This window comes from Bombus bifarius, unplaced genomic scaffold (assembly GCF_011952205.1).
Source record: "Bombus bifarius isolate JDL3187 unplaced genomic scaffold, Bbif_JDL3187 scf7180000008194, whole genome shotgun sequence".
In the NCBI taxonomy this organism is placed as follows: domain Eukaryota; kingdom Metazoa; phylum Arthropoda; class Insecta; order Hymenoptera; family Apidae; genus Bombus; species Bombus bifarius.
Genome location: NW_022884502.1, coordinates 744,973 through 771,957, shown reverse-complemented (window position 1 = coordinate 771,957; position 26,985 = coordinate 744,973). Strand labels below are relative to the sequence as shown.

The 26,985-nt window shown below is 36.3% G+C and overlaps 4 protein-coding genes and 1 long non-coding RNA gene across 7 annotated transcripts; 2 read left to right on the top strand and 3 right to left on the bottom strand.

The window, feature by feature from the left end:
* Window positions 1–617: 617 nt before the first annotated feature.
* On the top strand, window positions 618–8,729 carry LOC117209854. 2 transcript variants are annotated; one of them, XM_033452297.1, is made up of 5 exons: window positions 618–6,937; window positions 7,458–7,632; window positions 7,699–7,794; window positions 8,079–8,284; window positions 8,544–8,729. In XM_033452297.1, exons 1-5 carry the CDS (start codon window positions 6,814–6,816, stop codon window positions 8,690–8,692), a joined length of 750 nt encoding a protein of 249 aa, XP_033308188.1. In that variant the 5' UTR covers window positions 618–6,813; the 3' UTR covers window positions 8,693–8,729. The 2 variants fall into 2 exon arrangements, with proteins under 2 accessions (XP_033308188.1, XP_033308189.1); XM_033452298.1 differs by lacking the exon at window positions 7,699–7,794.
* On the bottom strand, window positions 8,716–11,224 carry LOC117209853 (probable E3 ubiquitin-protein ligase HERC3). Of its 2 annotated transcripts, none has more exons than XM_033452296.1 (7): window positions 11,152–11,224; window positions 10,352–10,606; window positions 10,094–10,284; window positions 9,675–9,804; window positions 9,475–9,601; window positions 9,028–9,202; window positions 8,716–8,948 (listed from the first exon to the last, which is right to left on the bottom strand). In XM_033452296.1, the coding sequence occupies exons 2-7, from the start codon at window positions 10,600–10,602 to the stop codon at window positions 8,779–8,781; spliced, it is 1,044 nt and encodes a 347-aa protein (XP_033308187.1). In that variant the 5' UTR covers window positions 10,603–10,606; window positions 11,152–11,224; the 3' UTR covers window positions 8,716–8,778. The 2 variants fall into 2 exon arrangements, with proteins under 2 accessions (XP_033308187.1, XP_033308186.1); XM_033452295.1 differs by lacking the exon at window positions 11,152–11,224 and adding an exon at window positions 10,750–10,891.
* Window positions 10,786–12,706, top strand: LOC117209856 (ADP-ribosylation factor-like protein 3). Its single transcript, XM_033452299.1, has 6 exons — window positions 10,786–10,910; window positions 11,345–11,473; window positions 11,544–11,675; window positions 11,957–12,193; window positions 12,278–12,324; window positions 12,414–12,706. Exons 1-5 carry the CDS (start codon window positions 10,908–10,910, stop codon window positions 12,317–12,319), a joined length of 543 nt encoding a protein of 180 aa, XP_033308190.1. The 5' UTR covers window positions 10,786–10,907; the 3' UTR covers window positions 12,320–12,324; window positions 12,414–12,706.
* On the bottom strand, window positions 12,348–20,824 carry LOC117209849. The gene is made up of 6 exons (XM_033452291.1): window positions 20,538–20,824; window positions 15,502–15,724; window positions 14,438–15,168; window positions 13,792–13,993; window positions 13,496–13,714; window positions 12,348–13,112 (listed from the first exon to the last, which is right to left on the bottom strand). Exons 2-6 carry the CDS (start codon window positions 15,685–15,687, stop codon window positions 13,032–13,034), a joined length of 1,419 nt encoding a protein of 472 aa, XP_033308182.1. The 5' UTR covers window positions 15,688–15,724; window positions 20,538–20,824; the 3' UTR covers window positions 12,348–13,031.
* A 2,126-nt stretch (window positions 20,825–22,950) lies between these two features.
* Window positions 22,951–23,795, bottom strand: LOC117209867. Its single transcript, XR_004487996.1, has 2 exons — window positions 23,753–23,795; window positions 22,951–23,024 (listed from the first exon to the last, which is right to left on the bottom strand). It is a non-coding gene; the product is annotated as an uncharacterized LOC117209867 (long non-coding RNA).
* Between the last annotated feature and the right edge of the window lie 3,190 nt (window positions 23,796–26,985).

Sequence of the window (26,985 nt, the reverse complement as noted above, 5' to 3'; positions counted from 1 at the left end):
CGCGCGCGCTCACGCGCCGTGTGCACGCGTCGCTAATTATCTCGTTGACGATTATTAATAATCGCGAAGCCGCTACGAGCAAATCGAGCAAAACGGCGTGTCGCGTTCGATCGTAACTCGCGGGGAGGGGGAGGCCCTTTGAGTTCGTCCACGGTAAGCCCTACGTCCACGTGCGAGCGAGAATCACCGGCCCTTTTTCTCCAACCAGGCAGCCATTCTCTATTTTACTCTCTTTACACCGGCCGGTTGCTTGCATCTTCTTCTGATTTCGTTTCGAAAGCTTTTCCTTTTTCCACCCGTTTCGCGAAATAACGATGCGGGAGAGCTCGTTGGAGGAATACAAGCGGGATCGATCATCAAAACGAAACACCTGTATACAAAATCTGTACCTTTTTACATCAAACACATACATACACATACACACGCAGATATATATATATATATATGTATTCAACAAATACGCCTACGGTTTATTCATAAACGACACGAAAAATGATAGACTCACACACACACACACATACACACGCGGATACACATATTACAATCGTACATCGATAGACCAATTTTTCGTCGAAAGACACAATTACGAATACGTTAGACCAATGTATCGCATACGAGATATATCGATACGCTTCAATGGGGCAGTTGAACAGTTGTAACGCGTGTATCATAGAAATTGGACGCGCGAGAGACGCGGGATACGCGAATTTGTATAGAGTTGATGTACGTAATCGTAGCGCGACTAGAAATAGGTATCGCTGGAGTTTTAAATCGTGTTTTTAAATCGAGTTTTTAAATCGTGCAATTAGTAACGTTACTTCTGTTGATCACTTGGTTTACGGAATTAACGGGCAAGAAGGATTCTCCACGTCGATGATCTACGATCCTTCCGAGCTAAACGGATTCTCGTAGCTTGTAAAGGTCGTATCTCATGGACGTGAGGTCGGTGTTCGCCCGATGGATCGGGAATACGTGACTTGGGAAGGCCGCGTGCACCAACCAAACATCTGCTCGATGATTGTTACTTATAATTGTAGACCGACTACGGATGGATATTTATCGGCGATCGCTCGCCGTTCATTTTGACCGCGATCGATCTTCCGCATTTAAGGTAGGATTTCCTCTACTGTCTTTTTTTAATCCTATCTAACGTTTTTCGTATTTTAATTGAACGAAGAATAACGGAGATGATATAAAAGAACGTCTTTTCGAATGTTTTTTTAAATGATCGGATATTTCCACCCTTTCGGGATTAATGGTCGGATACATGGCAAAAGTAACTTTTAGGAAGGTTCTCGTATGAATTGAAGATTGCCATGAATTTGAAAATTCATCGATTCCATGTTACCAGAGCTATAACTAAGTGTGCATTTTACCAAAAGTAATTTTTTAGATGCTCTTTTCCTCAAATTTAATGGTTTCTATCATTAGATTATTGCGGTGACTTTTGAAAAAGAAGATACATCTGTAAATGGTTAACCAAGAAAGACGGTATAAGCATCTTTGATGAAAAATTACTTCCAAACAATCTTCGACTGTCATATTCGCATTAACGAAACATCCAAAGAACGAAATGCGCTGTAACGATTCTCGTAAAAATGTATATATATATGGTATTATTTGATTCGTCTAATGTATTCATCGGAATGACAGTTCGTGAGAACCGCCATCCGCTACAACTATAATTTGAAACGTACGAGTCTAACGCTTGATAGGAAATTCCATCTTAAATTTAGATTATCGAGATTTCGATTTTATTAAACGACAACAGTCGTGCACTGCGACCGATCGTCGATAAAACTCGAGATTTTTATAGCATTCGGGTAAAAATGGTTGGTACACGCGTTCTTGGCGTTAGCGGAAACGGCTGTAAACGCAGTGAACGGTCGAGATCGAAGCTTGAGCGAGAAAAAAGACATACTTTGGGCATTCTTTTGAGTCGCGTTCGAGCGAATTGCGAGTGAATGAGAGTGGCGAGTACGGAACAAATCGCAAGTACGTGGTTCGCAGCTTTGAAACATGTGATACGTCAGCCGGCAGGATTGACTTCCGGTTATCGGGAACGTTCGAGAGATGTAGAGCGAAGAACATGGTTACGAAAGAACAAAGCGAGTGACGCGTATCGCTGGTAGTGGATTCGCGGGCTGACGCATTTTTTAAAGATTCTTTGAAGTAGGACGCTCTTTTGTTGAAGGTTGATTGTTATCAAAATGGTTGTGAGGTTATAATGTTTGAAATGTGTTAACGATGCGACGTGAAAGTTCGATCGACCGATTGCCACGACTTCCGGAAACGAGCCGATCGTGACTAAACAACGATTCCAAAAATGTAATTCACTCGCGTTCCGTGAAGTTGTGTCAATCGTCTCGCCGAATAGCGGACGAGGAGGCGAATTGGAAGAACGTGCGCTTCCGCGTGAAACCTTCTTTTCCATAATTTTCTACTCTGTTCTTCCTTTTTCTTTTTTTAACTCGTCAACATTCCTTCTGATCCAAGTTGCACTTTCTCTACATTAGCGATAACTTGTTCCGTTAAGCATAGCGCGAACGAATGGTCAGTCGACTGTATATATAGCATTTATTTTCATAGCATTTAAACCGAATTCGATTGGTGGAAGCGCACGTGTCCTTCGACGTTGTAAAATTCGTCTCTGAGAAAGCGTGCAACTGGCATTACCCCGCATACAGTCTGGTTCGTGTTGTGAGTCCAGTTTACGTCAAGTCGGCGCGGTCTTCTCGCGTAATCTTTCCAAATTAATCCTCGAAATAACGTTTTAAGATAAGAAAAGCAAGAGAGGAAGCGAGAAAGAAAATCGTAGAACGCGCAAAGAGCGCGAAACGAGCAACAGTTTTCACGGTAAGACTTCGTCGAATTGTCGTAACGGATGGCCAGACTAATAGAAAAATGTGCGACTGATATAAACCAGTATTCGTGCGAGAAAATGTAAAATAAAATTCGCGTAATCTAGCCTTAATGAGAAAGATTAAATTAGGTATAATAGAGGCGGTACCGCGAAGGATGGTCCCGCGTCGAAATTATCTCGATTGGCTGTAAAATATTGTCGTGGAAAGTGGGCCGTGAAGACGACGTCGAAACAAATGCATCCTTGAGTTCCAAGAAAAAAAAAAAAAAAAAAAAGGCAGGAAATTTCTCTGGAGGACGTCGTCCAACACGTTCCTCTTTACGCGGCGATGTATCTAGTGAGAATAATGTTACTAGGTAACTTAAGCGTATTTTAAAAGAAAAAAGAAAAGAAGCATAACGAAATGCCAGTTGTAAAGAGTTTTTCTTTTCGAAAAGGAAGAAAAAAGGAAAATATATCAGTGGTAGAAGTGCGGGAAGACATGTTCGATAAAATGGGAACATGTCTCGAGCGACGCGTCCATTCATTGCCGGGAAACGAAACTAAATGCGAATTGGCAATACGAGGAAGAAATTGAAAATTGATAGAACAGAAAGATACAAAATTTTCGTTTGGAACGAGACGCAGCTACGATATCGGGGTAGTAGAAAGTTTCCGAAACGGCAGATCACATTTGGTCGCGACATTGGTACGATCGGTTTTTCGTTTTTCTTTCTTTTGCTTATTTCGGACCGCCCGAGGGGAACGATCACGAGTTCCGCGAAACATGAAAATAGAAAGAACTAAGGTGATAGAGAGTGATAAGGATAAGAAAAAAGAAAAAAAGAGAAATATTAAAGTACCGCGAAAGGAAGGATAAAAAGGCAGAAGGCGATTTAAAAAATGGGCAAATGGAACATTGTCATGTGTATACGCGATTATAAATTTTTTGAGAAACGACAGCTTTACCGGTAGTTAACAATAGTTTTTCGCAACTTGGGCACACGTAACGAACACCTTACATGACACACAGAGACACTTACTTACATACACGCATTACATGTAAAGCGATCCATGCGAAACAAAAAAAAAAAAATTGTACGAATATAATGTTTGCAGTTAGGTGGGACCAAAAACGACTTTATATCTGTATGTGCATATCCAAGCAACGTGTAATTTAATTATGAATTAATTAATTATCCATTATTAATGGCTAGGTAAAGAAAAAAAGATCCATTGATAGCGATCAAGGACGATGACGAATCATTAACCAATAATTAGATTATTAAGTTTGTTTATTGATGCATTATTATACGATATAATTATTATTATTATTATTATTATTAACTTTATTGTCTTTATGATTATTATTATTTTATCATTATTATTATTATTATTATTTTATTTTATTTTATTTTATTTTATTACGATAATTATATAATGACGACGATAATATTATTATTATTATTTAAATGACGTTTTAAGACATGATTATTTAGATACCGAATAGAGCAGTACGTATCATTAATTATTATTAATTATTTTTAATTATTATTATTATTATGAGATATTTTGTTGTATTATTTTCAATAAAATCGATTGAAAATATTTAATTTCCACGGTTTTATTTTTCGTTTGCACTTCACCAGACGTTTTTACGTTTCTGCCAGTGATTTCCTCTTTCTTTCAAATATTGCACACTTTCGAAACTGCATTTACACGCGTGTACACGAAGCTCGATATATGTAAGTACACAATACCATTATTTTCTGCGAAGACGAAAGAACATATTTATTCAAGTGAATATCTAAATTGAAGAAAAAATAAGGAAAGAAAGACTCGAAATCACAGCTCCTCGCTTATTCCTACCGGTTTCTTCTTTCGTACTTCTGTCTGGTCGGTCGTTTCTTTATTTTCTTGTATATTTTTCATTTTTCGTTTTCATTCGATAAAAATTTAATTGGCTGCGTCTGTATACGATTTTCACTTCACAAAACCCCTCCGAGAGCACCTCCCTCTTAAGCTCCTTTCTCTTCTCTCTGTATCATCTCTCCTCTCTCCCTCTTACTCTCACGTATCTTCGGATGATTATCGAGACTCGGGAAGAACGGGGGAAGACGGAACGAACGATTGAAGCAGCACTATATCTAGCGTAGAGTTAAACAAAGAGAAACAATTTTGAACGGTAACAAGAAGGACGAAAAAAAAAAAAAAGAAGGGAAACGCTAGAGACGAAGAGGTGAAAGGGATAATTATAATCGATCGATATGAAGTTACATAAGATGCGATCGAAAACCGCGAAAATTCGTGACAAAAAGAAAGATACGCAAGGAAAGAAAATGGAAGCTTTGTTAGGTTAGGAAGTTGCAGGAGGAACGCGTGGAAGCAAACATATAAAAGAAAAAAGAAAAAAAAAAAGGAACAAATACGAACGAACATGAATAAAATACGGAAAACGACAACAAGAGTAACAGAAGAACCACAACCAATGTGAACAAAAATAAATGAAGAAGAAGAAAACAGAGAGAGAAACAAAAAGGAAAATAGTTGTAAAAGCCACACACATACGCGTACACACATACACACACAAATGTACTAAGTAAGTTCATACTGCGTATTGCCTTTCTGACTTCGGTGTGAAAATATATAAATAAAAAAAAAAATGTCAGTCGCGCCGGGACCCGGGGATTTTCGAGCGACCGAAATATAATATAATAAGTATTTAATGGTGTCCCGATGGGGCGCGTTATTGGTCGCGTTTTCCGTTTCCCTGGCTTCTCCGTTTTAGCTTTCCGTTTTCTTTCTCGGGAAAATCGGAGAGGGAGAAGGAACGAACGGGGGAAGGAACGTTCTTCTTTCTTTTTTTTTCTCTCGCCCACTTCACCTCGGTCTTCCCATCTTTCGATCTCTTTCTCGAGTGTTGGTCGTCGATCAAACCGAGGCTATCCAATCCGAGAACTATCGAGCGAAACGGAAGCCGCGACAGGGCGCGCTCGAAAGAACAAAAGAAATCTTTTTTCACGGATCCGCTGAAAGATGTCCCAGGACGCCCAAGTCCCCGTGTCTCCGCCGGCTGTGTCTGTTTCATGTTTTTCAATATTTGTAATTTATCGATAAAATTATAAAAGGTATCGATAACAGTCTAAAGTGTGCGCTATACTCTACATAATATTATTATATATAAAGTATAAAAGTATACATTATATATATATATTATATATATATACATATATATTATATATGAGAAGTATAATATATATATATTATACACACATTGGGATTGGTGAGAATATACGGTTTTTTCGCTTTGGAGTGTTATTTTCTGAAAATATTGAACAAAATATGGAAAAAAAAATTAAAAAATAAAATCAATGAATAAAAAACGAACGAACCGTTCTACTCTGACTATTCTTTTATTACAATCTATCCCGAAATCTTGCCGACGATCGCCTTCTAGATTCGATTCGGTCTCAACGAGCATCGATTGCCCTGTGTCATCGAAGATGTTCCCTGTCATCGTTTAAGAAGATTCGCCGGTAAACGAGAATGGAAATGTCGAACTTAAGAACGAATTTAATCAAGGAAAATGGAGGGGCCCGATCGATTAAGGTTTCTAATCGGAACGTTTATTTATATCTATACGTCACATTTCGTTCACTGGTTAACGGAAACTTGATTTCAACGACGAATTCACGAAATTCAAATTGCTTGTTAATTACAGCGAACCGAAACGGAGTCGATCGACGAATTCAATGTTTGCGGTGAGTTTGTCAAAAAGTTTCTACCAACGCTTCCACGTACGTTCAAGAGCTTGTTTGACACATCGATCAGTATCGAAAACGACAAACCTCAAGAACTCATTAAGTTAGAATGCTATAAATCGAACGATATCGAGTTCAAGTATACCACATCTTTTCTTTTCCTACAGATTATTAGGAGATCTTCTTGGAATTGACGATTATGCCACGAACATGGCGTCCTTTTGGTTCTTGGATACACTGGTCCTTTACATGATACGATACAGAGAGAATCTCGATGAGTATTACATGAGTGTTTTGGTCAGTTGGTTGGCTGGGGAAATTAGATTACTCCGAGGTAACAAATTCATCGAATAATTACACTCCCGTTCATAAGCATTGGGACATTTCCTAATTCTCGGTAAAACATGATAATTCACTCAGATATTAGGAGAACGATTAATCGGTCAGAATTATGTATTAGTGGAAAGCGATAGAATCGAAATGCTAGGTGGGATCGTTTATAAAATTCCAATAAAACCAAAAGGTCGCGAACGTAATGAAACATTTAACAGTATAAATTATAAACAGCGAAATTGATCAGTGATGCAGAGAGAAAAACGTAAACGAGAAGCTTAATCGTATTGTTCGTACCTAAAATATTGGAACGAGCTATTATTCCGAACAACCTAATAATATCGAACATACAGATTCTTTGTGTCTCAAAGTTTCGAACAAAATAACAACATTCTAGATTTTGTAATTTCTCTTCATTTCCAGAAGGATCCTAATACTTATGAAGAGGCATGTTCATAATGTACGTGTATGATATTTGCTACTATATGCTATTCTACTTACAAATCATTCTACTTACAAAGATAGGAAACATACTCGGGAAGGATTTTTTAGAGATTTGAAAAACATTTTCATCGCAGCAGCTAACAAAATATCTGAACAGAAACAAATGCCATATTGGGACGAAATCGTGGACGAACGCGAAGCAGGTGAAGAAATAGAAGAAAGACTGTCGACAGGAAATCAATCGATAAGAAGGTAGTTTAAACAATCTTGTCAATTTTTATTATATGCTTTAATAATAGATCGTACATTCGTGACAAGTTTACGAGAACCTTCTTCTCAAGCTGACATCAAACTTTCGGGTACTATCGATCCAGTTTCAGTATTAGATATCGTGATTGAAGCTACTTACGATATGTAAGTTGTCTGTTTCATCATTACACTGCGGATATTTGTGCAAATTCATATTTTTATAAACATAATTAAAGAAATAGGAAGTAAACTGAGGTTTATTTCGCTCGCTAAACTATATAGTAACTATATTTTGAATACCTTATATAATTTTATGCATTATGTGCATTCTACACATTCTTGGAAACACGTTCTCATAAATGCACAAATTATCCGCAGTCTATTTATTACCAAACAATAGAAAGAATAGACGGTAATACGAGAAAATAAAAACAATTTTTGTTAAATAGGTACGCGAACGAGCTACGATACGCCCTCGTTTACGCGGTTTTCGTGGAACCAATTGAGATAGAGACTTACAATTTACCATTTACTTTCCGGACACCACGCCCAGTGAAACCGGCAGATCCTAAGATGATCCCTTTTAATATGCAATTGCAAAGAAGTTTGAAGAAAATCGAGACAATGGACAAATCTAAAAAGGATAATAAAGCAGGTGAAGCTAACACGAAACCACTCTTTCTTCTGCAATAGAACTCCATTTATTTGAACTCGTCGTGGAATAAGTAATTCATATAATAGAAATTCATCAATTTTTACGTATTATTATTTTTTATGCATTTTTTATGCATTATTTTTATGCTATTATTATATGCAGTTTAGTTAATTAAAACGAATTACGTTTCAGTAAATGGAGTTGTATTGCAGTTTAGAAAATACGCAGATAGAAAAAATTAATCATCTCTGTGTTACAGGCAAAAAACTTAAAACAAATTACAAAATACCCCCAACACCTCCGCCTTCTTTGGACGATGAAGTAATGTTGTTGACCAATCGGTTATTTATTCTGCCATTAATAGAAGCGAACGAATCTTCGGAAATATTCGAGACGCCTGATGCATAACATTAAATAACCGAACACGCAAATATTTGGAAAACGTCCTCTTTATTTTTCCTTTGTAAAACTAGCCATTGGACGAAGTTACAATATCAGTCTGTTACGAGGACTGTACCCCATTCATAACACTTAAAATCTTTAATACTCTCCGGACGTAAGGGAACGTCGAGTTTAATAAATTTTGAAGAACTCGAAAGTTTTTCCGGGGATTGCCCTAATTGTCCGTATTTGTTGCATCCACATCCCCAAAGCGTTCCATCATCTGTTGGAAAAGTAAATTTCTGCAATGCATTTTTTTCTGAAATAACGATATCTTTTTTTTTTTTTGTCTTTAAATATACCCGTCATACAAATGGTGAAAGTATTTCCACATTGAACTTTTTTCACAGAAACTTCTATATTCTCGTCTTGATCGTTTGTGAAATCTACTAACGTGGGTGTAGCAACTACTTTGCTCTCTTGCTTTGTCAGCCCTAATTCTCCATTTGTGTTCCATCCCCACATATATAAGTCACCCTATGGTTTAAAAATAACTATTGCCAACTATGTTCATCGATTTAGTTTGTCTAGTAGTATGAAACATATTTATAAACTGCGAATGTTTATACAATCCTATATTTTCATGAACGTAACTAAAGAAATGGAACTTAAATAGAAATTTGTTTCGTCTATTAAATATTATAATAAGTAATCTTACTTTAAATATATTATGTGTTTTTGCACGTTATATGGATTCTGTTTAATTTTTCAAGATTGCATAAATATTCGCAGTTTAAATATTTATTTACTTGATCAGTTACTACGGCAGTATGCCAACCCGCAGCCGATATTTGCGTTACTTTAATGCCAGCTAAAGCGTCAACGATTCTTGGATTATCGCAGTCCTCTAAATCATTGTGTCCTAATTGGCCACGCCTATTTCGTACGAATCAGTCCATTTTACTTTGACTGTATTGATTTATGAAATAATACATGATCGAGTACATACGTTCCCATTCCCATTGAATAAATGTCACCATTCTCTGCTAACAAGATGGTGTGGTCAAATCCACCAGCAATGTCTATGAATCGAACCCTCTTTGGTATATCAATCAGAATAGGGACATTAAAAGCTCGACCTAAACCACGTTTTAGATATGTGCATAAACTATAGTATTTGAAATATTTAGACTCTAAAATATGGCAAAAATGGGCTAACACCAATACTAAATAAACTGAATAATTTGCTTTCTAGTTAATTTCGTTATATTCTCCATTTCAAAAAAGTTAATTCTTCCACTTCTATATGATTAATATACGCTGCATGATGAATAAAATAGCTTATTGGAATAAATTAATGTTACAAATTTATATTGAGAAAAAGATTTGGTGTAGTTCACTTTTGCACTCAATGCTGCAAATGTTTACCTAAATTAGTAAGGACTACAGTGCATCCTCCTTGTATTATTTTAATAGGATACTCCTTTTCTGAATTGTCGCTATCACCTATAAAATTGATTATCTTCTTCCAAGTATTCTCATAGATCTTATATAGCCATATTTCATTATCATTAGATAAAATTACTATATTGTCCCTACCAGTTGCAGCTTGCTTGCAACTACAAAAATATGAATGTTGAACTAAAACGTCTATATGTTTTTAATTATTTAAATCCAAGAATATACCTATCCAGTGACTTTTCTGGTAGTTGTATTAGTTGAATATTTGTATCTGCGCCTGTATCTTTATTATTTTCCTCAAGTTTTTTAGAAATGTATAGCTCATTCCCTTTCCAAATGAGGAAGTAACTCCAACCTATTTGAAAATCGGTAATTCCAGGAAACGATACTTTAGTAAATGAATCTGTTATAAAGCTGATATCTCCATCGTTAGAGAACAATGTACTGGTATTAAAACCAGCATAATAAAATGGCATGTCTCTACAAAGCAAAATAAAGATTTTATATATAAAGATATGAATGTTTTATTTATTATATACTTATTCAAGTAGAAGATAGGCTGACATGAAAATAGAGTTAAATATTATGTATCTGTTGATTTATGTCTTTACATATGTAAATACCGTGAAAGACTATTGGTCAAGTGACGCAGATACCACCAGTTTCCTTAGATACGATAGAAACAACACAATAAATTCGAGGGACGATAACCAAACGCTTGACGTGTCGTGATCGACTACTGCCACGTTTTTTGTTCCAATTTAATAAACAACGGTGAAATATGGTAATAAACCGCAGATAATTGATTTTTAATGCACTCAACCTTACTATGCACCTTTACGTACTATTTAAACGATATTTGTTTCCCACACAAGATAGACAAAATATACGAAACATAACCTAAAATTTGTAATCTTGAATTTAAACGTCACAGCTTTTATCACAATGCGTTTCACTGAATGAAAATTCGCTATTTAACTCTATTTATTGCTTATTTTATACTCCGCTCATATAAACAAACATACATTTGTAGAAAATTCTGAAATTTTTGACGACAGGTTGACACACTTCCTTCGACAACACCAATGCCATCGCGAAGTGATTTCGTCTGCTGCATTAATAGGCGCGCGTTTTAAATTCAAAAATTTAAATACCATACAGATCTTTGCTTGAACAAGGTTAAAAAATGTTTTCATATTTTTGTGTATTTAATAACAGGGACTTTTATCAATCTTGAGAAAATTGCGTTCCAATCCAGACAAAGAATTACGACTGCTTCTTCTGGGATTGGATAATGCTGGAAAAACGACGATTTTAAAATCCTTGGCCAGTGAAGATATTACGCAGGTATTCCTTTTTGCAATTAATTTATATTATAGTTTGATTGTTTGTTATACTAAGTTTCTGTTTCTTAAAGGTAACACCGACACAAGGCTTCAATATAAAGAGCGTCCAAAGCGAAGGATTCAAATTGAACGTTTGGGATATTGGAGGTGCTCGAAAAATTCGTCCCTATTGGCGAAATTACTTTGAAAATACGGATGTTTTAGTAAGTTATTTCAATTATTCAAACACTGTCACAAAATATTTTAAAAATGATACATATATTACCTTATTTAGTTAGATGTTACATCGAAATTATTGTATAGGTGGTTTATTCGAATATATAACTGATTTTTCTTCGATTTATTTCATTATTTAGCCATCAAAGGAAATGATTTTTTATTTTATTCGATGTTTTACGTTTGAACGAATGTTTTGTGAAATAGTATCTCGAATGATTTCTGATTCAACATTAAGTTTTTTGCATTCTCTTTTTTTCCCGCAAAGATATATGTCGTGGACAGCGCGGACGTTAAGAGACTAGAAGAAACAGGTCAAGAGTTGTCAGAACTCTTATTGGAAGAGAAATTAAAAGCTGTTCCTTTATTGGTTTATGCAAATAAACAAGATCTTGGACAAGCTGTCACAGCAGCCGAAATCGCCGAAGGTCTTGGATTGCATAATATCAAGGATCGCGACTGGCAGATACAATCCTGCATCGCGACCGAAGGAAAAGGAGTCAAGGTGCAAAAACTTTTTAACGCAGCAAGCTTAAACGTCGTGGACTGCATTTTATTAAAGTCGTAACGTAATTTCGTCATTTTTTAGGAGGGTCTTGAATGGGCATGCAAGAACATCAAGAGGAAGTAATGCTGGTAAAAGAATAACAACAAACCGCAACGATTTACGATGTACCTCGTACATCCAACATACGTTTTATTTGGCTTTTACCTAATATTTACAGAAGCTGTTGCAAACAACGCAAACGCATGAACACGATCGAATAGATCTAGTCATTCAACTTCCGGCCTTCATGGAAGGAGCTTTCGTAAGCTCAGAATTACGACGTCCCAAAGAATATATCTATATTATAATACGTACCTTCTCACAAGTGCTCTTCTTATGAAATAGAATTCTTAGAGATTCCATTAAAGAAAGAAATAAATATAATAGCGAATCAAAAAGAAGATGCATACAAATAATTATAAACTGGTGCTCTTATAATTGATCACTGTTGATTTCACGACACTTGACCGAGAAATATTTAGCACCGTGGAAGTAAAAGAATCACACAATGTACATGAAAAAAAGTGAATATTCCTCGCGTGAGATTCGAGATAAATAAAAAATTCGTAACATTAAAAATCTACTTATTCGACGACTCCTTTCTCAGCTGTGTTTCTATGTACACTAAGACGTTTTTGAACTTTTCCAGTGATTCAGCTTTCTCTTCCTTTATTCCCTAACGCTTAATAATCTTATATACTACGCATGGAATGACAGCCATACGGTACGGCTGTGTATTCGTGAAATTGACTTTAAAAATCGCGAATGTCTCTCACAAGGTACACTTAATTAGATATTAAAGTTCACTGTGAATGTTCTCTGTTTTAATTCGTATCTCTTCTTCATGGAAATCTGTGCAGTCAGCTGGATATTTTTGCTAAGAATTGAAGAAAATATATCAACATAGTTCTTAACATGTAGAGAGAGAGAGAGAGAGAGAGAGAGAGAAAGAGAGAGAGACAGAGAGAAAGAAATATGAGATACTTATTTTATTTTTTAATCTATGAAGTTTTAGAGTAGATTCGAATAAAAATATCTGACAATAATAATTTCAACAAACGACAGTGACTTGTCCTATAATAATAATAATAGATGATTAAATATTTGTTAGTTACCAATCATCATTATCTCGGATTGAAACTAATCAAACAAATTTTTCACAACCGTTAATTTTTGATAATAGCACTGATAGTAGATATTCTACCCTATCTCATATCTCTATTCTCTTCTGTATTAACTTTGTCAAGACATTTCACTTACAGTACACTTATCATGTTCCATGATGGCTCCATACAGGGCCCAGAAATTAGTTCCTAATTTATAACTGACAGCCCAAGCAGCAGGAAAACTCGTCGCTTTCAATAAGGTACTTCTTAAACGAGGCTGCTCCGTATCTTGTTCGTTCCTTTCATTGATTGTGCACAAGATTTGACTGGCGCATTGCGGCATTTTAATTGCCCACTTGTACGCTCGATAAGACTGCAAATTGATTCTTAATTTAACATACGATTCTATAATAGAACAGATTCAATTATATATTCTGTTTCATTTGTTACCTGTAACATTGGATTAATAATGTCATTGTTGATCATATCACTGAGCTTGTTGCTGATTCCTCTGGCGTTCACTCGAGACATGATGAATCCTTTTTCGGAAGCCAGGGCGATCAACTCCTTGATGTACGACACAGCTGGTTTGATATACTGCGAACTGTCGATTTTCATCCCTAAGTACCTCTTTCCCACTGCGTTCACTAATCTGTCGAAATATAATTACGCTATGAAATGGAAATCACAAAATAAGCGCTATTTTATTGATTTCTAACTGATTAACCATTCAGAAAACTGCCAATTAAAATGTTTTATATACTGTTCGTTCGTAACTGTTGCGACGATGCATGGTCAAATATTTATTTATGTATTTATGTATTATTTATGTATTTTATGTATAATATGCATTTCTTGTTTTAAAATCTATTACACGAAAAGTATATGTACATATATTCTACTATCAATGGATAAATATCCATACACTAAGTTCACATAAGGAAATTATTTCCAGAATTTGATTGCACTGTTATCGCAATACATCGCCATTTTAAAAACAGCGAAGAGATTAAATGTTAACTATAGCATGATAGATAGCATAACTAAGACATAACTATAGCAGATAAGCGCATAACTAGAGCAGTGGCGATAGTACCTAGAAAGACTTTCTGCCGGTCTCATCGAATCGAACATGGCCGATTTTGGAAATCCCTGAGACTTCAAGAAACTATTTCCCACGAACTGAACAGTATTCAAGTAGCGCTGTTGAATTTGCGGATCAGAGATATGGGAAATCCACTCTCCGATATAATTCGTCAGCGATCGTATCCATCTGCGACGCAGGCCTGGGTTCTCGAAACTATCCAGCAATTTTTCGTACTGGATACGTCCCTCGGAGTCTGACATTTGGCCGACAAATTGCGCCAGGCCACTTTTCTTCCACAATGTTTGACCCAGTTCCGAGTTGCTGAAGTGGTCCCACATTACGTGCAAATTTTCAAGGATCGGTGGCATGTACCAAGAATGTCCAGAGTGATCGTGTATATTATTAGGCGCACTGTCAACTTCGTTGCTCTCGCCGCCAAGATTCGACAGCAGCATCGGTATCAACCCCATCAATAACTCGGAATTGCCACGTTGACCCATCAACATGCTTCCCACGTTCACGATGTTTTCCAGATCGATTCCATGCTCTTGATTTGTTTCCACGCTCCTAGCTGTTCTTTTGGTACTTTTATCAGAGTTCATTACACCATCGAGAACCGAGCCAATCATGGAGAAATCGATTCCCTGGCTGTTTCCATTCCCGGAGAATAAACTTCCTATGCCAGATACGATTTGACCGATACCGTCTAGGTTGGACTTTCCGTCGAAAGCGTTGCTGACCTGTTCGATAGAATTCTATACAATTGCTACGATTTTTAACATATGAACATTTGCAAAAGTAAAGATCTGTATAATTAATTGTTCGTATTTTAGAAATTGTGCTATATGCAACCAATAAGCTAATTTTTTACGCATTCTACGTATGTCATAGATTTTTAAATTAATTTCCTATAATTTCGTGACACATAAATTAGCAAATATCAAAGTGTTTGTAGTATATTGAAACATATTTCTATGCATACTATATTATTTGTGGTATCGGATACGAACGATAGAAACAAATGTTAAAATACTCCTCGAGTGGAAACAAGTATACTCCAAGTGCCATCTTACCTCTTTTCTGCCATCCGGTTGCAAGAACGCTCTTGCCAATCCTTGTAGACCATTAATATTGTCCTTATTCGAGAAGAAGGATTTGGCAGCCTCGAGAAACACGGCTGAAGTATCCTCCTCTTCGTGTTTTTCGCATTTCGCCGAAGCCAGCAGAACCAACAGGATGCACGTCCTCGGCAACCGCATGTTTCTTTATTGTTTCTCTTTTGTCCGTCTTTTGTTTCTGCAAGAATATAGATTTGTTAACGAAGCGACAGATTAACATAACATGTCCCTCTTTCACATTTCTGGAATCTGATTCTCGGTCCTACAGCACGACCAACATGGAAAAGTCGTTCACCTTCAACCGGATCTTGATCGTGGTCGAGTTATTTTAGGATGCCGCGCCTGTATCCAGGTCGTCGACAGGATTTTAAGCGTGAGTAATACACCGGAAACGTTTCGGCTCGTGGACACTTGAATACCGTTGCACGTGGAATGCTATCCGACCAACGATCAGTTGAACGTTGTCCCTTATTCGATTGCCATGTCATAAATCTTCCTAGAATCTCCCAAAGTAGCGTTTCTCCTACTCCTATGTATGTATGTATATGTCGTGTTTTAAGTATATCAAGAAATTTACGAAAACTTACGTTACTTATGCACTTGATTAATGAAATTGAGTGTCTAGAAAATTTGATCAATTTCAGTTGATCAATCTGGCTACTGACAGAATTATATCTAGTTCGTCTTCGAGCTTCGCAAGATACATAGTCCTTTAAGGCACGACTTGACTCTATTGCTCCCTTCACTTCATCGCGTCTGTATCTCTCCAGATATATTCCTTTCTCGAGTACTTTATTTAGAAAATGCGCGAAATACACAGAAGGTAGAAAAATTATATTAAATACTCGGATCAAATATTTAAAAGTTATCTACATTCGAATAATATCTATGGAAATAAATCATCTATCTCGGATCATACAGACCCGGAGAGAACAGTAGATCAATGTCTGTCAGAAGTAAATAGCCGAAGGACGATCGTGATTGAAAAGGAACTGACCAACAATCGAAGCGTTGTATTCTAACGCGCAATTTGAGTACCGTAAACCGCATGAAATTGACATTCTCCAGTTGGAGAAACGATTCGGGCTAACGGTACAGACTGTTACTCATCGTTCCTCCAACGCGCCGAACTCAACGCGTCAATCGAACGACCGTCAATTGATTCACATTTCTCACATTCGGCACCGAAATTGAAAACGGACTTCTTTCTTTCTTTAAACAAATTTCTTCTCTGATTCACCGTGAAAAATCGAGCTTCGAACCTTAAAGAGAAAGACAATGGAGCATCAAGATGATCGAAAAACATTCTGAATCAGAGTGTAACGCGGTGAAATCGTCCAGGAAAGTGTTTCTTACAATTAGCCAGCGTGTTTCGCGTGAGGCAAGCTTATTTATCGATTTCGATCGTGAACACAGAAAGTGCAGAATGCAGATCGTTCTGGCGCGGACGAGAGGGAAAGCGAGGAGAACTCTCGGTTCGTGGTTAGTTTCCAAGGTCATCCGGGCATCGACATCATTTCCAGGTTCGGGGAACCACGATCTCGCGATGTTCCAGCGCATCGTGTTACGTGTCCTTTCTATTCCCTTCTTGTATTTTTCTTCTTCTCTGTTCAGTCTCCTCTGCTCGAATAAGCGTTCCGAGCAAAGAGTCAACCGTATAACGGTACAATTCGTGTATTATTAATGATTTTGTTCAACAACGCGTACCGTTCTTGGATAGGTGACGCAGCTCTGTCAAGATGCAAACCAGCAGAAGGCAAGAGGATAAGAATAAGCACTTATTAGGCATTCAAGCATCCATACATATAGATACGTATAGACGTAACCGACATTTTACTACGTAATTAAAAGAGCTTGTTAGACACGGTCAGAGTATTTTTCTATACTCGTTCAGTACAATTTACCATCCCGTGCGATCCATTTAAACCATATATCGTTTTCCGTGCCTCTGGCTTTCCAGGCGTGCAAATTTTCCAGCCCCGATGTTATAAGCGTGACGCAGGTTTCATTTAAAGAAAAATATTTACGAGTTCAATCCTTTTGGAAATAAAGAATAATACGTTAAAACATAATTTAAAAAAAGTAACTGAAATTATCCCATTATATCCATTATCCCAAGCCTATTCCATAGTTCACTTTTCTATTCCATATTCTATCCTTCATATTCCTTGTCTCACATCCTATACCTCATAACTGGTATTCCTAACTGGTATCTTTCATCTTACTTCCAAAACTTCACCTCTCCATTCCATATCAAATATTTCATATTCCCTATTTCCCCTTCTATCTTCTATCCTAGTTTCCACAGCATATAACCATATCTTATATCTTCTGCTCTACGTTGCAGAGCACAAACTTTATTTCCTTCGCCCTACATTTCAAATCATACTACCAATTATCCGAAACTCAGTTCTTATTTCTTATTTCCTATAACATCGTCAGTCCCGCAAAAAAATTGAAAAATACAATTTAAGTGAAAAAAATATGTATCCCACAAAGCGTGAATTATAACCAACTGAACCTATAGGACATCTCAATTCCAACAAATCAAAACCGTTATCCCACAAAACAAAATTCGTTGCCCACAAATTTCCCACTAAACAAAATTCGTTGCCCACAAATTTCCCACAAAACGAAAGTGACATCCCACAAATTTCCCACAAGGCCCACAAAAATTGACACCTCCGTAGACGAAGATCGCTATCCCACAAAATGAAATTCGCCGTCCACAAATCTGTCCACCAGAAATCGAATAAATTTAATTTGTGGAAAATGAATTCCTTTTTGTGAGTAATTTGTGGACAACAAATTTTGTTTTGTAGGATAGCAATGGTGGTAAGTGTCGATTTTTGTGGAATTTGTGAGCAATTTGTGGACAACGAATTTCATTTTGTGGGATAGTGATTTTCTTTTGTGAGAAGAGTCGATTTCTCGTACTGTTTTGTATGTTTTGTGGACAGTCTATGATGTATCTCGTGCGTCTAGTTTGAAAGGATGTATTTAATGAACTAGGTTGGGGGTAACGTGGTGAGGGACACAGAACAAAGAATATCGGCACTAAGGAATGGTGTAGCGGTGTGGGATGGGAAACATTGGATGTAGTATATTGGTATTGGATGGTGTATATGTAGGATTTAATGAATTGTAATTTTGGATAGGGTAATTTGTACCTTCTGTATGGAATGGAGCAATGGTATAAAATAGGGATTATTGGATTGTATATAATAAATATGCGGCGGGAAATTTAATAATTAGGAAATGAAATAAAGAGTAAGAAATTTGGATATAGATATGGGACATGTGCTTGGAAATGTGTAAGATATATGGGGCATGTGGTCGGGAAAATTAGTAGTTTGTCTTGAAAAGAAACGTCTACATAGGATGCAGAACAGGGCATGCAGGAAATGTGCTATAAAATGATGATGGAAATATGAATTATGAAATGTAGAATGGTGATGCGTGTTGTGGATATTAAGGTGAAAAATATTAACTGCAAGTACTAGATATGGAACAAGAGAGGAAATGGAAAACATGAAATGTTAGATATGGGATGAATATATGTACTGTGAAACTAAGAATGACAGACATTTTTTTGGTATATTGTATATGAGATATAGAATCTGAGAATGGGATTATGAGATACGGGATATAGAATGGAAAGACATAGGTTAGTAATACTAATAGGATATAGGATGTGATATAAGCTATATGAAAAATGGAATGTGGGATGGTATTATGAACTGTACAAGAGGCTTGGGATAATGGATATGGTATAGTGGATATTAGATGTTGGATGTAGGATATAGAATATGTGAATAGCGGTGGAAGTGGAATAGAAATCGTGGAGTTTAATATACAATTTTTTAATGTACTTACCTTATTAGGTATGAAAAATGAAGTATCGGTTGTAGGATACATGATAAGGATACATAATGTAAGATTTGAGGTGCAGGATATAGAAGATGGAATAAGACGTAAGATTGGAGTAGGCAGATTTTTGCTTTACGAATTAAAGAAACGCGACCTTATTATGTAATGTGTTGATTCGCTATTGTGTTATTGCCTCTGTTATCTAAAAATAAACTTTATTTTAAAAGGATTCACAAACACTGAAACGAAAAAACAATTGGTTTATGCGCGATGTATTTCTATTTGTCATTTATGTAAATTCTGGTTGCTCAAAGTTATATCACTGTTATGGATAGCTTATCGTAGATAGCGATAATTTGCTTGTTTTACAATATTTACGACATCTTTACGAAATAGTTTAAAATTTATGTCGAACGATTATTCGTTTCCTCGTACACGTTTCCTTGAAATAAACTTTTATTTTAAAAATAAATCGGTCACAACGTATATTTGCCATCAATATTGTTTTTTCAAAGTGCAACATGTTTCTGTTTTAATTAATCGGCGAATTATGCAACTTTTCATTGTGTTTACGAGTCGACCGATAAACTATCGTTTCGTATAATGAGAAACCTTGAATTTTCGGTGGCAATAACGTACACAAGAAATTTCAAGCGATAAGAATCGCGCAACAAGTTGCACAAGGAAACGAGGAACGAAGCAAAGAAAACGGTATTACAATCGAGTTACTTAATAGGTTATGAAAATTCGGAAAAGCGCAACAACGGTAGTTATGATCAACTAGAGCGTGTTCAATTATGTTTTCGATGGTTATGATCATTGAAGCTTGACACACCGCCATTCGTTACGCATCGTATATCTAAGCACATCGGATTAAAATGAAAACGCTGCGAATTCCATCAAAATTAATCTATGCATCTTCTCCTACGAATCTTCTAACTTCAGACTCACTTGAAATTCAGGCTTTGTTTTCTGATTTTTTGCTCTTGCATTCCAACGAAGAAACAAGTTTTGCACATACATTTTTACATACATTTTAAACTCTTTTCACGAACAAAAATTGCTGAAAAACACACGAAAGTCGATGAACTTTCGAGTCGATTCCAAATATGTGGATTTACCTGGACACCAGCGATTCAGAGAAGAATTGCGTTGACGCCGGCAATGAGAGACTTCGCGAATAACCAAAGATAGTCCCGTTGATCTCCGTGCGCACCTGACACGACGAAGGTTGTGGCGTGACTGCCGTCGAAGGTAGCTCGACGAACGGTACTTACCTACCCAAGCAGGTAGGTACATTCAGCAGCGAGCGAGAAGTCGATAACACCGTGCATCGTTTGTAGTTCCTTGCCACCTTCTGTATCTTTGATGTATTCTCAAATATTCTCCGAAGGTTCTGTGTATGCAGCTGTAAATACGAATTTGCATGAAAGATTCTTGAATTATTGTTTGTTCGAAAGTTCGAGTACTGCACTTTTTTTTAAATTTTTTATTTGAATAAACAAAGACTACTTATAAACGGAGAAAAGGTGGGAAATCTGTTTTTGTTGGTATAATCTTCATATGTATTGTTGATTCTTAAAATTGCTTAATGCGTTTCTTCCACATATTTTCAATCATAAACCAGCAAGTTTGAATATCAAAATATCAAACTACACGTATTGAAATGGAAACAGAAAAGATACGAACCTTCTGTGGAATTTCGAAGAATTACCAGAATTATAAAAATATTTCCTCTATATAGGTCGATAAAACCAGCTTGCATCGCGGGTAGGATCGCCACTTTCGGTGGCCCTTGCTGGCAACCAGTCATTGACCCCGAAACGAATTTAGAGAACACGCGTCAACAAGGCGCAATCCGTTGAATTCGAGGTGCCAAGGTCGAGTCTCATCTACTCACGACAAAGATTCACCTAACCGGTTCGAAATTCTATGGCCAGTTGCCAAGATTTCGATAACCACTGTCTCTTGGCATTCGACCATATTAAACCGCTTAACACCCGTGATAATACATAGCTATACACTTAGCTATATATTTACATACATAGCTATATATTTCAACGTCTACACAAACATTTGATGAATATATTGTGTGTGTTACACTTTCACATTTTGGAATTTCATTAATACTGTAATGAGATCCGATCATCATGGTTGTATTGGTAAAGTTTGAAACAAATCTCGCAATGTACAATAGATGAATAAATTATGTTACCATAAACTCAACACAAAACATATTTACGAAGTGCATTTATCATATGTTTAAGATGGTTATTCGTGCTGCACATTATTTTTTTAATAAATATATATCTTTAATAAATATATTGTAATTTACGTAGTAATGCGTTATGTAATATTTTTTCTGATAAGTGTTCGGATACTTCGCTTCGAAGTATACCTATGTGATCATGGTAATGAACAACCTAATGTAAATTGTTTTGCTAGCACTATTGTTTCTTGTATATTCCCCGTGAACTTGAAAAAAAACCTGGACATCAAATGGTTAAGTAACCCATAAATCGCTCGAACAGCTGTCGAAGTAACTTCTTTCCGGCACTGATTGCGTTAAAAAAATACCGTGGCGTTTAGTTACGCACGCGTGCTGCTAGGCTCGAGAAACACCGTTACGAGATCAGAATTCTTGTTTTCATCTACGTTTTGCTCGATGAACTCCGATGCTCGATGCGGAACACAGGAATTTCGCTATGATGCAATTTGATTCTATGATGCACTAAACTCTACGCTCTATAATGTGAAAATATCTTTACTGTTACTCTTTTGTCTCGTTTGTTCTCTCATAAACGATGTACCATGTTTATTATGCAACCTGAACATTCAGCACTACGACAGATATCAGAAAACACTTTGTCGTATCGTCTTTATTCTTTAATTCTTTTTTATTTCTAGAAGACAATGTGTCGTATCTATAATTTTATTCGCTGCTTCGTCCATTGTTAATAGTATTCAAGTTTGAAAAGGCCTTAAAGTTATAATCATCATCGGCAAAGCTCCACTCCCTCTTTTACAAGTTTCGTATTACGTCTGTATATTTTTATTCGCACGAAAATATTGATTTATACCGGACTCTCTTCAATATTGTACGCGAGAATAATAGATGAAAGAAGAGAACATATGCAAGCAAGAGAGCTTGGCTGCCTTCATGTGCGCGCCACGATAAATCGTACGTTGCATCGAAGCCAACGAATGTAGAGGAGTGCCATTGAGTAGCAAACCTTATAGTAGAGTCTGATTTCGGAAAAATGTAGGAAACGGTGCTGGAAGTAGTTGGTATTTGGCCTACGAGAGATGGATCTTCCTTTGTTCGGTGGATTTTCGTAATGACGACGCGAGTGGGTTTAAAAGCCTAGTAAAATGCAGACTTGGGTATTACTTAAATTCAGTGAAACTTCATTTATATGAACTTGATAAAAATAGTTTATAGATTAGAAGATCACTGATTCTCCCCGCTACCTAAGTTGTTTCGTTCATATAATACAAATTTAAATGAATAGATTTAGCTAGCAAAAGTTTTTGTAATCAGCCATTGATTAACATTTAGTTCAAATAAATAAAAATTATATAAACGGAGTTCTACTGTACAGCAGAAACTCGTTTGGTCGAACACGTCGGGGCCAATGCCACGTGGCAAAAAAGTAACTGAAATTAAATCAATTCTCAGAACAAATGCCGTTACTTTGTAAAGTAAATCGTCCGCCTTGCCTACAACTCGAATAATATTTCAAATCCACATTAGCATTAAAGACCATGTCATGTTGTTTAAGAAAGTTAACCAAGATAGAAAATCATTTGAAAACGATTTCTTTGAACTTTGTGCAGAACGAAATTACTTTCCCTATATCGTTCATACAACAAAAATAATTCATTATTTCAAACTGTTTTTTATCTTTATTTCAAATAAAATTTGTCCAAACCTGGTAAAGAATCGTCAAATTTTCCGGTTACGCGCCGGAATTCGAAACACGCTCATGATAACATAAATTCAATTCTAAAGAGCTGATCAGTTCTTAATAATTCTTATCATAGCGATGTTATGATCGAATATTTTTAAAAAGAACGAATCGTTACTTAATGATGCCGTATCTTGGTTATGCCTCCGGGTTGTCTTTCACGGACCAAGTCTGATTCTAGCCGTTCCAAAGTACTTCAAGATTCGATTAATGCAACCTCACATATAGAATTCATTATAAGAATTCACATATAGAAATAGATTTGTTTTATTCCCCAAACGTTATGAGAAATACATTGGATGTTTTTATATTTTTATTTGTTCAGATTATGTGCAGTCTATATAAATACGACCGCATTAGGACACCACCTCGTTACATCTATTAACAAATAACCAATAAACAACAGTACATAACAAATTAACATATAGCAATTTTCATCCATTTAGTGTCTTACACCATGTACGTGTTTTACATATTTCGTGTTTTAAAATATTTATAATACAACTGAGTTAGCTGATAAATTTATACTAAATATCAGCTGCCGCCCTCATATTTACGGCAGTATATATAATTCTGACATACATATTTCGAATGTAAAAGTACATTGTATAAAATAAATATAACAATTCAAGGTAAAGGTTACTTTTCCACGTAAAACGATCGGTTTCTAACATTTTAACTATGACGTGCCTTACCTATCTTCGTATGTTCCAAAACTCGGTGAACTCGCCAGTAGGTCTAAATAGTCCCAAAAAATTGAACTATTTTCTGGCAAGCGAGTTTGCGTCCACTTGTCTTTGCTCCATCACTTTTGCGTATTGGCATTGCAAGCGATTTACATTCTCGACAACGTAATCGTTCATTGTATCAACGATGGATCACTCTTCGGCTTAACGATGCATCTTTGTAGTCAATTCGAGATTATCAAGACGAATTTTATTAAGTCGATTAACTTCGAGAAGTTTGGCTGTTAGAAAAAATCCGACTTTCCGTGGAACGACACTGTCAACCCTGGTACCGGGCAATAATCTCGAACAAATCCTCGATATAATCATATTGGTGCAACTACTGATGAGCGCCTCGTTGATTTGCGTCGAAGGTAAAAATATGTCATTTCTACATCCTTTTCTCTGTTTTCGTTTTCATTAGCTGATGTGAAATACCTGTGATAACGATAGGAAATTTAGAGTACTATACATGATCATTCCGTGTATTATTAACATTAAAAATGCAAATGATTAAAATATAAATCGAGGATATATAAGCCAAAAGACATGTTTCCATCCATACACTTTGCAAAAGATACATTCAAATCTCAAAATCTACAAAATTATGAAAAATCGCAAATTGATCACTTTCAACAACATTCAGTTTCTACTGTTTCTTCTTTCTAAATTGTGCCAACTCAAAATCATGTAAAAACAGAGACAGGTACAATTAGTATATTACCTTGAAAGCTTCGCCCTGATCTGGCATTCTCATACAATTGTACCTTTACGTCTACGCAGCCGATGCTGTGGAGTTTCATCCTCTGAATCTCGATACAGGTATCGCGTAAGCCGTCTACACTTCTAGTATCACATTCTAGTATCAATCTCGAGCACGTGGCACTAATAATTCAACCATGGAGACTTAACGATCCACGTGACAGCTGGGAAATTCCTCCTGATGAACCCATTCACTTTCAAAGAAATACCGAAGACGTGAGATTCTTATTTGTCCATTTTGAGGGTAATGATGGATACGTAGAAACCATTGGTCGCAAGTGCTACGTATATATGCGGTGAATTCTCGTACGGCACCAAGCACACGACAAGACTCTCAGACTCCCTCGTTCTGCACTCGGTTGTCATCCCCACCACTGCACTGGTGGGAGTTTTCCGCATGGGGATCTAATGTTCCCTTTAAACACATCGTGAAGTTCGAGGGCTGAATACTGTAACCTGATCCATGAAGCACTATTAATTTAACGATGAAGCTTCTTTATTTGTGTTCTTTTTTCAGACGGATCTTTTACTAATGCATTTGCGGCATTACCCTATTTAAAATAAGATCGAATACGATATAGTTTAAATCACTTTCACACACATGTGACAGATGAAAGAACATAAGTTAAATTCACTAAATAAGCACATATGCCGCAAATTATATCGTGTTTGATTTTGTTTCAACCAGAAAAACCCCGTAATTACGTTGGTAAAAGCTTTATTCAATAAAAATTAATTTCATTCAACGTTAGTATTGCTTCACCGATTTTCTGATCTAGCCGACTTTCGGGCCATTTTTTCTAACACTCGCACTGTTCTTTCCTATGTCTAGTGGGAGCTACTCTTGGTAATCCCTTGCGTAACAAAGACGATACTACAGCTGCTCTGCAGAAACAGCAGCGAAATATTCTCTTACGCAAGACTTTCACTAACATATCTACGTACGAAGCATACTATAATCTCTTAAACATGAGTGCACAACGTTTTCGATCAATGTATGCGAATAAATAAGTCAGTTTAGAGCCATTTCGAGATCACGCAATTACGATCACAGTCTTTGCTTGCGTTCAATATAATCTATTGCATCGATCATAAGTAAGACGTTTCAGTTTTCCCACATTACTTACAAGAAAGGGTATTTGCTTGCTATAAGAAAATAGATCTTCCTCCTTTGCGTTTACTTACATACCGTTGCAACCTTAGTCTGATAATTTATAATAAAAATTGAATATTCTTTGAAGACACAGACCAATTTTCGAAACAGACGACGCCGAACAAAAGAAAACGCGGTATAGAAGCGTGGCAATAAAGTATTTACCTATGAAGTAACCACCAGCACCTGAATTTTCTTGGAAATGTGCAGTTGAAATAGAAATGGTAACCAATTGGGCAGCAGACGTAATTGAGCGATTATAGCAGAATAAAAGATAAACCGAAAATAGATATACAATTTGTTAGTATGTTGGAAGAAGGAAAGGGAAGATATTCACGATTACGTGGAATTACTTGTCGATCCTCATTTTGTAAGGATGAAAGAGTCGTCGGATGAAGATTTCGCTTACGCGATGGCTCCGCTGAAAATCATGTCGTGGCCTGTAGGAACCTGGCCTCCTCAAGTGTACGATATTTTCTCCGCTATACGTGCCATAATCGCGATTCTACTTCTGGTATGAAATTTTTGTGATTCTGTTTCGAAGTTGACACGTTAGCTACCAACTATATAGAATCGGGGACAAAGTAAGTGGGCAAGCAAATGGAACTAGTTTTAATGTTGTGCACTTATATCCTTTTTATTGCATATCGTTATAGTACATAGATTAATCAGGAAATAACAGGAAATAACAAGCCGTGTTTAACGAAACTACAGTGACAACTACTCCTCCTACTTATCCACTTACTTTTATGCAAACGTGTTAAATGAAATTTCTAGAAGTCAAATTGATCCGCTCCACGTTCTGCTACTCCGACAATTTTGTAATTACTACACATTATTTGTATTCTCTTTGGAAGACACCTGACGTATTTCTATAAATTTTCTTATAGCATAGAAATCGTTTAAATTATAATGAATTCAAGCACAAATTAAAAAAGCAAATATGAATAATTTCATCGCA